At 38.0% G+C, this 13886-nt stretch overlaps 1 protein-coding gene across 7 annotated transcripts in view; it reads left to right on the top strand.

Moving 5' to 3' along the window:
- Window positions 1-13886, top strand: part of LOC121635881 (interleukin-1 receptor accessory protein-like 1) — a 393288-nt gene that overhangs the window by 107860 nt on the left and 271542 nt on the right. For all 7 annotated transcript variants that reach the window (XM_041979267.1, XM_041979264.1, XM_041979263.1 and 4 more), the window contains exon 2: window positions 889-982. In XM_041979267.1, coding sequence (XP_041835201.1) covers window positions 901-982 — 82 coding nt within the window. In that variant the 5' untranslated portion in view covers window positions 889-900. The remainder of the gene's footprint in view (window positions 1-888; window positions 983-13886) is intronic.

The raw sequence follows: 13886 nt of genomic DNA, 5'->3' as shown, positions 1-13886 counted from the left end.
TCTTTTTTCTTTTTTTTTTTTTGCTTTTGCTGTATTCCTTCACTTTTTTAGTTATTTATTTGATCATGCATTTAGGTGAACTCAGCCTTTTGCTTACAGTGGATATAATGTTTTCAACCAGCCAGTTCAAATTTAGGTTCAGGAACCAGCACAAAACCCTGGTGGTGTCAAAGGGCTAATTGTTTTGCACAAAGAAAAAAAAAAAAAAAAAAAAGTTGAAAAGAAAAGTCAATTAGCTGTTAAGGATTTTACAAGCCAAACTTTATTTTAAAACTTATTTTACACAATACGTCTTTAAGTGGAATCAATTAATATTTTTTGTATAAATAATTTAGTGCTCTTTCCAAAAGAGTATCAGCTTTCAGATTAATTTCCCTATTTGTTTATATAAGTTTATATTATATATATTTCTATATATTTTACAGCACATCCAAATGTCCCAAAATAAATCTTATTGGAACATTTAAGTATTTGCAGAGTCCATCTTTATGTGATGCACCTGGAAAAAATAAATAAATAAAATTATATATATATATATATATATATATAAAAAATATAATATGCCCAGACCTGAACAGACACCTGATTATGTCATGTTGGTTGGAGCAGAAGTGGGATTAGTCTGTTGCATAGTTGGCAGAGCAACAAAGCCAGGTTTGCCAAATGCATCTTGACACTTGTATCAACAGTCTTGCCCTGTTTATGCAGTACAGTAAGTCCCTGTGCTCATCTAAATAAAACACCCGCTTACAGACACACAAACATTTTCCTCCCTCTAATCTTGAGACTTTGTGAAATTTGAAAATCTTTGTTGGTTTGGCTGGATTTGGTGTATATGCAGCTTGCCTCAGTGTGAAGTAATAACTCAAATGTTTTGTTTTCTTGTAGGATTGGTCCAAAATGAAAGCTCCCATCACTCTTCTGATTTTACTTCACACTCTTGTGGTCCATTGCCTAAAAGTGGTGTCAAAGAGAGGCTCAGGTAAGTTCCAGCTCCTTCCGGGACATACCCACTGAACCTGATCTGTTTTGACAGTTTCCATTCCATTGAGCTCTCAGAGCTAGCAGAAACATTAGCCAAATCTAAACCTTCAATGTTTCTTCTTCATCCTGTTCCAACTACATTGTTTAAAGAGATTGCCTTCTTAATTAGAACTACCTTGTTGGATGTTATCAATCTATTCTTGATCAGTTGGCTATATTCCCCAGGTTTCTTTAATTCTACCTCTTCTTAAGAAACCCAGTCTTGGTCTTGGCTAATTACAGACCTATATCCAACCTATGTCCATGTCAACCATTTGCAAAACAATGATCTACTCAAAGAGTTTAAGTCTGGATTTAGGTCACATCACAGCAAGGAAACCACACTGATGAAAATCAATAATGATCTTCTGAAAATCTCTGATTCTGGACTTGTGACTATACTCGTTTTATTACACCTCAATGCTGTGTTTGACGCAACTGACCACAGCATTTTATTGCAAAGGTTGGAAATATTAATGGAATTAAAGGAACCTCACTAGCCTGGTTTGAGTCTCACTTATCTGATAGGCTCCGCTCCAGTTTGTTCATGTACATGACAAGTCCACCTCTTACAGCAGAATCAAGTATGGTGTTCCACAGGGTTCAATGCTTGGCCCATTACTGTCATAGTTCTGCTGGGTGTCATTACTAGGTGGCATGGCAAGTTTCACTGTTATACAGATGATACTCAGTTATACCCATCCATGAATCCAGATGAGTCCAATAAGCTAACTGAACTACAAAGATATCTTAATGACATAAAGAACTGGATGACTGCAAACTTCCTGTCATTAAACTCTGAAAAACTAAGATTGCTCTCTTTAAATGTGAACACATCAGGAAGAAATTGTTGAGTCATTTAATTTCTGTTATTGGTCTCATTTTGACTCCTAGCACAACTGTGAGAAACCTTGGTGTTATTTTCGACCAGAATATGTCCTTGCATATAAAACAGCTTTCTATAACTGCTTTTTTTCATCTCCGTCATATAGCAAAAATCAGGAAGATTCTGTTTCATAGTGATACAGAAAAAATAATCCATGCATTTGTTATGTCCAGCTTAGACTATTGTAATTCCTTATTTGTTGGATGTCCTCAAGCTGCTCTAAACCACCTCCAGCTGTTTCAAAATGTTCCTGCAAGAGTTCTGATGAGTATTGGCAAAGAACACATTCCCCAGTCCTGGCTTCTTTTCACTGGCTTCCTGTGAGTTCCTGGAATTTAAGGTTTTACTACTTGCATTTAAAGAAAAAGTGTGACTTTTATATGAGGACCCAGTACAAATTAAGGTTGCACAAAGAGCTAAAAGCATTTATCAGACAGAGTAAAAGGCTATATAAAGAGAAAGTTGAAAGTTCTACTGGTGACCATAACAGTAAGGGTCTTTGGGACAGTATGAAAGCTATTACTAGGTTTTGGCTTAGTAAGTCCAGTCTACATACTACAGGGCTTAATGTGAATGAGATAAACCAATACTTTGATTTAATTCCTCAGATTTTTCACATGAACACAACAAATTGATGTCAGCACTGGTCTCAAATGAAGTGGAAAATTCTAGCTTTAGTGTTGAAGGTGTCTAACAGCAGTTTAGTTTGTGCCAAGCAACTTGGAGCAGTTTTTCATTTGATTTTTATGCTGTTCCTGTCTGCAGGTTAAATATCAACCATCTGGAAAACCTGTTGTCTTGTGCCTATCCCTAAGACAGCAAATATGAGTTGTATGTTGTTCAATCTTAGGCTCATACATAATGAAATGTTTTGAGAAGGTTGACCTTAACCAGGTAGCATTTACACCCTTCTTGATGTGATTGGAACACAAAACTGGTGTGCCACAGGGGACAGTCTTCTTTTTTTTACATTGTACACAGCCGATTAAAGCAATGTTCTCTAACTTGTCATATGCAAAGTTTTCAAATGATACTGCCCTACTGGACCTGATATCCCGGAGTGATGACCTGGCTTACAGATAAGAAGACTCTTTTGTTTACTAGTGTGATGCCAATTTTTTATAACTTAATGTTGGATAAACACATGAACTAATTATTAACTTTAGAAAGAAAAAAACAGCCTCTTCAGTGATTATTAAAGGTCATGCTGTTGAAATAGTTGAAACATACAAGTATTTGGGGGTGCATCTTGACAGGAAGCTTAACTGGAAAAGAAACAATGATGCTGTTGTCACTCAGGCTCAGTCCAGACTGTTTTTTTTTTCCAAAGAAAGCTGAGATCTTTTGATATAAGATGCGGAAGCATCACTGTTGGGGACAAAAACAGAGTGAACAAACTGGTGAAACAGGCTGACTCAGTGGGCGGAATGCAGCTGGACTCAGTGGACATTTTTATGACCAAACAGATGATGACTAAACTTAAAACTGTTCTGTCTCTCACCGACCACCCTCTTCACAGTGTCTTTAATGATCTTAGAAGCTCTTTTAGAGGTGATTGGTAATGCTCCTGCTGCTGTTCGTTTTTTCAGTGAGCACTTTGTAAGAATATAGCGTTGATAATTATAGTTGTATTTATGGTAATTTAAAATTGTGTTGTGGCACTATTGTTGCAAAGGTGTATAGCAGAGTCCAGCTTGAGTGTTTTTGTTTGTTTGTATTTGTATTGTATGTGAATGTTCATGGCAACCCAATTTCCCCTTTGGGGATTAATAAAGCAAAACCTAAACCTAAAGCTCTAAACAATCTTGCTCCATCTTACCGTAAACCCATACGGTCCCAAGGGACGACTCCGCTCTCAAGCAGCAGGCCAACTCTTGGTTCCTTGGGTCTCTAAAAGTAGATGGGGAGGCAGAACTTTTAGTTATCAGGCTCCTCTCCTTTAGAACCAACTCCCAATCAGTATCCATGATGCCGACTCCGTCTCTACGTTAAGATTAGTCTTGAAACTTTCAGTTTAAAAAGGTCTACAGCAAAACTCAGCTTGAGTCAGAGTTCACTTTATTGTTTGCAGCATTTTGTGATCACTTAGTTTTATTCTTTTTACACTTTTAATCCAATAAATCATATTGTTTTACTACATTTACTAATACATTTTACTGTTATTAACAGTTAGCTGTTCTGTTGATTTTTAGATTATTATAATGTTTTAGACTGTTAGCTTAATTAAATTTTTAAACTGTTGTCTTTGGTGTGAAGCTCTTAGAGTTGCAGTTGTGCTTGAAAAGTGCTATATAAATTACTTACTTACTTCCTGCTATAATTTTTTTATGAAATTAAACACAATGGAGGAAAACATCTGTTTCTACTCCACTCACTCATGACATCTAATGAACAGCTGTGACTTTACCTACATTAATGGATATAAACATTACCTTCTTGGATTCTCTACATTTGATTTTAGGGCTGTTTTTTAACCTAGGATGATGTTTTTCTCAGCAGAATGAGGATTATATAACCTCATGCAGCCATACTTGGAGACTCCCAGCAGTCACAATGATAAAAAGAAACAAACTAAAATGAAAACAAAACAGCCTTTTAAGAGCTTTGTTCCAGTTTATTCAGTTATTTAGATTTAGGTTAAGACAATGAAGATGGATTATATTATTAGTGCACATCAGATGCCAGTCCTGCTTTTAAGAAACTACAAGGGAGCCATATTTTAAGGATGCAGTTGCATTATTTGAAGGAATTTAAAGAAGCCATCGACGTGGTTGCAGAAATACTGCATGCATCTCCTCTAAAGACACTTTAAAAAAAACAAAAAAAACAAACCTCTTAGTTTTTTTATCAACTGCTTACATTTTTACCCATGCATATTAGGCACAGGTGTAAAAATAGCCCAAGGCTCAGAAGGTTTTTTTTTCTTTTTTTTCCAGCAGAAGTCCCTACAGACTATCTCTTTGGATGCTTCACGAGCCATTGCCTGGGGCAAGGATTTTAAACATGTCCATTGATAAATGAACGCTCCATTCGAGTCAGACACCCATCCTTTGTTCCTTTTCTTTTAGATTGTACAGCTTTATTAGAAGCCAATCTGTTTCCAAGTTAGGGAGCCATTGTAAAAAGAAGAAGAAAAAAAGGGCATTCTGATCAATGAAAACCAGTTTAAAACTGCGTCGCTTTGATTTTTATGTAATAGAAACAGGCAGCAGCATGGTGAGAGTCCCAGTGTGATGATACTATAGTAGGTTTATTTTAAACCATATTTTTGTTCCAAGACCAATCTTGTGCAATTTGTTTAATCATTGTTATTACAGATTCCTTAAAATCAGGCTTATTTTTATGGAGAAGCCCGAACTTAGGTTGCTGCATGACTTTCCTGTGAGGGGAAATGTTTCCGATATCCACTGCTACACACAGTTTCGGCTTTGTTTACTAGGTTTATTTCTCATATTTATGTTTCCAGTTTTAGGGCCAAACATTGTCAAACTAAAGTTTAAATAAGAATATTTAAAATGGAAGGGAAAATAAATAAAAATGGAGACCAAGTTGACATTAATCAAACAAATCCCTGACTGAAACTTTAGACGGAAACTAAAGCTGCTCTGAAATCTGAACATGAAGTGTTTTTCATTTGTACCTTTAAGCAAGTGTCTGTATATTAACAGAAATTAAATTACTTGATTAACGTCTTCTGGGACCGTGAATCTGCCGTCTCACTTGCTTTCCTTTTTGCTGGCATGCTCTAACCATTGCAACCATTGCACAGTGCTGCATGTGCACAGCTATTATCTGCAGATTATTAAATTCCAACCACTCGTCTCTGAGTAATGCTTTGTCTGCATTTGTACGGGAGGTGGAACATTGCAAAAATACACAATGCATATCTCCCATACCAATCCTCAGCAATGCATATGTAGGTGAATGTATCCATTTGTCCTCTGCTGTGGTTCCTTTTTGCTAGAATGCTGATATGGCTTGAATGGTTGGGCAAACAGAATAATTATGAATATTTCTGCTTAATACAGCACATCACATCAGTAAAACACTACTTCCTGGGTCTCCTTACACTGTTGTAGAGTTTAACTCAGATGTTCACTCTGATGTACAGGAGTTATTTGTATAACTTTGTGCTAGTTCATTCTTTTGAATCATCTTGCTCCCTCAGGAGTTTATTAAGGTCATTGTATGTTGAAACTGGTCAGTTCCGAAGCTTCCAGTTTAATGACCTTTTTATGACCTTGGTCTTTTATTAGGCTGATTTAAACCTGATTTAATATTGAACATTACTGTAGCAGCACATTGTAAGTCTGTGATGCAGATTGTAAGATGCGTCACATGGAAAACACATCTCAAAATAGAATAGTGGCTCAGTGGTTACAGCAGGGACTCAAAATCCCCAATTTAGTCGGCATTAGCTTGTGATCTGCACATACTGCGGGCTTATCAGATCTGTGATGGAAAAGGTTCAGAGTGTAGAGATTTAGACTGTTGGCATTCAATATTTGCCTCCAGAACAAATTTGTTTTATTTTTCTATTTAGACAAAGTGCAAAACTGTGTGTATGTACATTTTTTTCACCTATAAATCTGTTTATCACTCAGTGGCTCTTTGTGTATAAAGACTAAACAAAATGAGTAATCTGTGGTTATTGCCCTTTCTTACTTGCTGTTTTTGGTCATTTAAAAAGACCATGCTCTCTAAAAATAGGCTGTAATGTTTTATTGTCTTGAATTGGTCCCTTTCTGTACCATATTGTACAATAAACGTTTGGAGGAGCTGTACCATAAATCCCTAAAAGTGATCGTTAGGTTACTTGGTGCCGAGCTGAACGAAGTAGAAAATCTTTACTTTGATTCATCACCCAGCTGTTTTGTCTGTGATTTGAGACAGAAACACTGGATAACTCTCTTTAGACTCACTGAGGTCATAAGTATGCATTTATTCTTCTTTTTGCACCTTTGAACATGGATTACATTCAGAAGTTGACAGGAGCAGCAGAAGTTGGAGAGAATTTCTTTTGACAGTCCTAAATTCAGAGCAGATGTTAACATGTGTTGCAGAAGGAACTAAACATGCTTGAAATGGCCTACATATTGCTGGAGTCTCTAAAAATGTCACAGCCATCACCACTTTGGCATCGTCTGACTGTTTAGCTGATGCACACCTGCTAGACCCCTTTAAAACACTGGACTGAGGCTAAAAGTGGACAGCATGGGTGTCGGCTATCTATCAAAAACAGTTTGTTTTCCGGTCCACAGATTGGCTGTGTCGTGTTTACCTGCTGCAGTGCAGCGTGCATGTTTTGTTTTACATTCACTTAGCATTGCTTCTTAACACGTCTCTCCAGTGAAGACTTGTGACAACTGTAGCTTCACAATGACATTCTTTGACATGCATTGAGACAAATTTAGCCTCTCCCCTCCCTTCTGCTGTACAGTCATTAGTCCCTATTTTTTTTGCCATTCATTGAGTCCCCTGACAAATTGTGCTTACCTCTCTGCAGCCTAAATTCCAGCAATATATTACCCACTACACTCTGATAGATCATTGTCCCACTCTTGCATATTCATAGAAACAGTCTCTGAAGTGAAATCCCCTGCTTTTTTCTTTCTTTTTAATTAAGGACAGTCAAAGCTTATCCCTAGCTGTAAATACAACATACCAACCCAGCAAGCCCTTGGCTTCCATCATATATCTATTCCCTTGTATTCATGTTGAACTGGAAAATCCACAGCATCCTTTTCCCCCTTTTTTTCCCCCCACTTCTTTTGCAGCAGGAAGAACCAAGGACATCATGACAGTTAAATTTACAGCACTCACACCCATTGCAGCTGCTCTAGAAGAATGTCAACATTAATACGTCAGCTGAAGTAACCCCCGCCCCCCCTCTCCCGTTACAACCATATTAATTGGGCTACTCACAATTTGGCTAGTAATAAGGCCCATCGTAATTGGACAAGACAGTGACTCCTAACAGGGGACGTCGGTGCACAGTGCAAATTCAATTACAGCAGGCAACTTGACTTTCTAATAGATATTAAAGGTTGTTAAATGTACCAGGAAACTGCCAGCAAGAATTTTGCAGAGGTGACCCATGCTACTGTCTACATTGCATGAGGTTCTATCATATTATACACCACCTGAGGCCATCTGTGCCGACATCTCAAGATGTAAAGTCTTGAAATTAAGTTAAAAAGTTCTTTTAAAACAAATTCAAGGGACTTTTCCAGGATTAAAACTGGAATTTGAAATTTAAACCCTCTGTGCATCTCTGTGCACATTGAGGAGCAGACATGAGTGCATACCCGCAGTTCATCTTTCCTCAGTCAATACCACATACCTGTCGGAAACGCTGAGTGATTGCCTCCACCGCGCCACACGTTCACGGCGGGGGGAGATTGATCACACGCATGGTACTAGAAATGAAATGGCTTGCCACATGGAGTTGTTTTCCCTCCTGCTGCCCAGAGAGGGAGGAGAAGCCACTCAACAAGTGATAGAAATAGGACTCTTTTAAACAGGGGTTACTATGGATGTGTGTTTGTTCTTTTTGGTTTCTTTTTTTTTTCGATTTGGAGACACATGCTGCAGCCTTTCATTTGAGATGGATGACGATCAGTCACCTGATAGATGACAAGAATAGCCTTTTTGTGACTTCTTTCCTGGCCTGTAATAATATTACAGCACAACAGTTGAGAAGAATGTCAGAAAAAGGTTGTAGAGGGTTGCAGGTCGGAGAATATGCGGCACAACCACCACAGCTGATGGTTATTGATTGCATTACGATGGCATCACTTCTCCTTTATTAGATCAGCAAAACATGAAATTTGTAAAGCTAGCTCTCTGTAAACCTGTGTGTGGGGGGGGGAATGTGATCTTGATCGTTGGTAAATGCCTTACAATGGTGTTGTTTTTGCTTTTCAAATCACTGAAATTAGAAAGTGATTGAGGTTTACTTAATAATTCTTTGTGAAGTCAAAGAAGAAGAGAGCGCAGACCAAGGATTTAATGGAAAGGTATCAAAAAGCGGCTTTTGTTGGGATCAAAAGGAGTCGAGTCGAAGCATGCCAGACTTTACAGACATCACTTCATTAAAGATTTCTAAATCTCTTTATTTCAGCTGGTTAGCTTCTGCTATTTTGTGGGTAAATTGAAGCTCATGGGGCGATAATAGCTGTAGCTGTTCTCGGTTTTTACAGATTACAGTTGCTTATCTCTTGCTCTATGACTCGCATCCTCCAATGATGTCCTGTTTCATTTCTTTGCCAAATTAGCCATGGTGTTTGTCCAAAATGGCCAGTGTGTTGAAATCCAGTTGCTGTCATGTGATGCTGTGCTGTGAAGCAAAACAAAGCTGTGACGCGCAGTATTTCAGCATCAGGATGCTGTAAGGCAAGGACAGCTCCAACAATGTGCATATTGAATGTAAATATAGCGTCAAGAAAAGTGAGAAGCACTGAGTTTTAAGGTTGGAAAGTTGTATAGTATTACTTTAACAGTGGGTTGTGGCTTGTTTTGTTTTTTTTAAACACATGTAGTACAGTGCTGTAAACACCAAAAAACACAGGATTTGTCATGAAGGATTAATATCATGTGCTTTTACCCATTGACACACAACAATGTCATAGGTGTTAGCTTTTCCAAGCTTGTATCTGTTTTGCTGTGTAGTAGCATGTCTAAAACACCATAGTTTAAGACATCGGGGAAATGAACTGAGGGGTATTTCTAAAGTTCAGAGCTGAAAAACCTGTCAGGATCTATTCCAGGGCTGTTCAACTCGGTCCTATGAGGGCCGCAGTCCTGTAGGTTTTCCATGTCTCCCTGTTCCAACACACCTGACTCAAATGAAATGGATCCAATAGCAATGACTAATTATTTTAAGTCAGGTGTTGGAACAGGAAGACATGGAAAACCTGCAGGACTCTGACTCTCGTAAGACCAAGTTGAATAGCCATTATCTATACCACTGAACTTTGTAAAGGTATCTAGTGTGTAAACTCATATCTAATCTTTAAAATGCTCAGACAATGTGTCACATCTTCCTTGCACATTAAGCCATTTTGGTTAGTTTTTACCACCACTAGTTTCGCTGGCCTGAATACCAGCAATACATGGATGGATCCAAGATGAATGACATTACTTTGCTGTTTTTAGTTCAGTTAGGTTAAATGAAAGGGTGGAGGAAGCCTTCGGCACGATTGGTTTTGGGTTTACAGAAGTCCAGATTTGAGAAATGGGGTGGAATTGTGGGTGGAGATAATACAATAAGACAACTGTCAATCAAACAAATATACCCCTAAGCATATGTCTCTTTAGACTAATCTGTATATGGGAAACTTGCTAAGAATTCAGCATTATGAATAAGGTTTCCATACTCTAAATACTTATATTATCTACACGTGGGCAGTCATTTAAACACCTCCCTTTCCTCTCAGAAGAAAATAAAGATTTATTTGGCCTCTGCTGAAGATGAAGCACAATGAGAAAACCGTGCAACATGAGGTATTTCCAATAAGTAACTTTTTTAAATTCTCATGAAGATTGAAAGTTGGAACATAAAACTAAACTTAAGTTTTCAAATTTACGCAATTTACACATTTCCGTGGTTATTGTTTAGGAATCTTAACTATCTTCAGGCATTCAACATTAAATGTTATACACTGTATTCTCTGTTCTAATATTTCTCTGTGAAAGATAATATGCTCACTCCAGTCTCCCTTAGCAAATTATGCAGTCCACTATAGCAGCAGGGGCGTCTGGTACCAATTTGAGAGATTATATGTGTGGATGATAATGAGCTTTAGTCCAAAAGAGGATTTAAACACAGAGAAGGCTGGCCACTGCTTAATTCAAGAAAATCTGGCTCTCAGGTTTGAGGGAAGAAGGCTTGGGGGTAAAAGTAAAACTCCCCAAAGAGGAGAAAAATAGCACTGAAAGAAAAAGAAAAGTAAATAAAATTTGGTATCAGGTTAAGGCAGTTTTGACATGAGCAGCAATGGTCTCAGAAATAATTTAATTCCCCTTGACCGCCTTGCTCTCGCAAAGCTTAGCCACAGGGGGAAATAAAGCTGTAGTCTCTTGGTGATATGCAAATCGCCTGAAGGGTGAGATGGGACTGTACCTAAAAATATCCCACGCTTAACTTGGGGCTGCTCTGCATGATTAATCCATGTGGGTACACCTCTGCATTCTGCACGAGCTGGCGCTTCTTTTTCCATCTAGTAACCTTAGCAGAGTTTCGGGGTTTCGATGTTAACTCCTGCCTTCGTCACTACTGAGATGGCAGTGTGCCCTTTTATTTGTTCCTCTCAAAAATCCAACAAAGGTCCTCTGTTACAGTAGTGCTGCCATAGTCTTTGATATTTTCTTTCCATCATCCAACCTGTTTTTTTTTATCTACCAGTTCTCTTCTACCTCCTCTGCATAATAATTTAGGGTTACTGGTGACTTTCTCTAATCCTGTAATCATCCTTTTAACGGTTCAGACCAGCAGACCATTTTACCAAACGTCTGAAGTGTTCTTATAGGAATGCTGCTCTGCAGAAGCATCTGGGATTCTGTTTTTCAGATCAAGTTTTACACAAGCACTAGATTCTATTCTTTTTCGAATTACACCTGCAGCATCTGTTCGAGTGCAGCAGGATTGTGCTAAATAACAGTTCACATCCCAAAATGATAGATGGCTTTGCTTATGTTGATTCAACACCAGACCCCCAAGTATTGAGTTGCTGCTTCCAAGGTTTCAGCCTGTCTGACCTTCATCAGGTATATGGCCTTAAAACATCGCACATTCATCTACAATCACCGAAAAGTGTAAAGCAACAGATCAGGTTTGCCAAATTCTCATAAAACAAGCTGGAACTTGTATTAAAGTGAGAACCAATACTCAATATGATGACAAATGCAAGCCTCATTAAAGAACCAAAACCAGCCAATGACCAGCCTGAAAAGTTAACACAGGTCTGTTAAATCTTTTCAAAGCTTGTATCTGGTTTCCTGTGTTGTAGACACCAAGTTTATATGTACTGTATAAGAAGACATCAAGATATTCTAAAAAGGTCAAACATATCGAACTGTTGATAAAGATTGATCAGTAGGCAATGCACTGTGCAAAATTTAATCTTTCATTATGTCTCTCTCAGATGCCCCTGATGCTTAGTCAGCTGTGCAGAGGGGGTTTTTCTGTATTTGCCAGAAATGTGTCATATATGTCACAGCACTGTTTTTCTGTAGATGGTAACTTCACTTTATCTGACTGATGCATCTCAGGTTTGATCTTTAAGATACTGATTGTCATGGAAACCCATTCTTGTATTCAGAACCTGTCAGCCTCAAACATTGTTTGGTTTCCCATCACAAATTCAAGTGATTTCAGTTACACAATCAAAGAAACGAACATAAAGGGGAAAAAAAACTAAACAAAAAATTAATTGTTGTAACTATTGATGGAATTAAAATGTTTATCATTAACGTGTGCTTAACTTTCGGAGCCATCGGTTCGAACAATGAATTGCATGTCAACGCACATTTGCTGCTTTTCTCAGTATTGATTTCGTTTGATTGATAGTTTGGTAAAACTAGATGAATTATGCAACTTTTGTTTCTGCTGCACACAAAAAAAAAAAACTTTGAGTTTTTTCTTTTTCTTTTTTCTGCCTCAGACTAAGGAGGTGTTAACATTTTTTAAAGAGATTAGATAAAAAAAGAAAATAAATAACAGCCGATTCATTGTGCACACGACAGCACTGTTAAATAACTTTTGAAGTGTACATGCTTTTCAAATATTCTAATATCACTTGTACGTATAATTGCATAGCAAACCATTTGAGCCTTGTTGCCATATAATTTTCTAGCTTGGATCCGTTAAAAAAACACACTGGATGGGAACTTTGTAACCTTTTCCTACCTTCTGTTTCACAAATGTCAAAGAAACTTACATGAATTGAGATTTTTTTTTAATTCCCCTGCACAATAAGACTGTGGACCCTTAAGAGGTGAAGTTTTGTGAATGCAGGAAATCTCCCAACAACGTTGCATTTGATGAGGCTGTCAAGCTCTGTGGCGTCAGCCAGGCACTCAGCGTGTGGCCTTTTTCAATGCGTCTTTATAGGAAAGTTTGAACACATCCTCTAACTGTGTTGATTCCCTGTTCAGTCCCCCCCATTGCCAAGTGACAGCAAAGAATAAGAAAACACTACTCTCTTGTTCCCTTTATACATTTTCTTTACTCTAATCCCTCCCCTTCTTTTTTTTTAAGTCAAACTAGGCTCAGTCAAAGCACAATCAACCTATTTCTGCAACGAGCACAGACACAGTGAATCCTTGCAGGTCTCCAGGGAATCTTGCCAAGTTTGGGGCTTTTCAGTTCTCCCCTTTTTTTTTTTTTTTGGAGGGGAGAAAGGATGTAAGCTCACTCGCTGAGGAGCATGCCTTTGTTGGTTGCAGGAGACTGACGCACTGCAGGAGTTTTGGAAACAAACCAGGCTGACTCTGTTCTTCAGGCCTTGGCTGCTTCCTTTATTTCTTTTTTTGCTCTGCAGATACAAACAGGTCCCATTCAAATCCTGCTGCTTAGCACTTTTCTTATAATTAGCAGGGAATTACCTGGTTTTCTGCCCACAGAGAAAGTATGTCATTTCATCCGAGCAAAAGCACTTATTGTTTGTGACACTTTAATTAAGACACTAAGTTTTCCTTTAAAAATTCTGCTCAACTATTCCCCATAAACATGGCTTGTAATTTAATTTGGCACGATTTACAATGAAGTTCTGTCACATATTTCTCTGTCTTGTTTATTGCTTATGCTTGATGTGGCGCATGGTTGAAATATTTGAAGTCTTATTTATGATCCTTCAGGGCCCAAAAAATGGTTAAAGATGGCAGCTGACTTCCCTGCAGTGCAATGATCAATAAATTCTACATATTAATTAAGTCGCTCTGTCATCTCCAAGGCCTCCTTCAGGGATAAGCCTCT

This window comes from Melanotaenia boesemani, chromosome 24 (genome assembly GCF_017639745.1).
Source record: "Melanotaenia boesemani isolate fMelBoe1 chromosome 24, fMelBoe1.pri, whole genome shotgun sequence".
Lineage (NCBI taxonomy): Eukaryota > Metazoa > Chordata > Actinopteri > Atheriniformes > Melanotaeniidae > Melanotaenia > Melanotaenia boesemani.
This window is presented reverse-complemented; position numbering and strand designations above follow the sequence as displayed.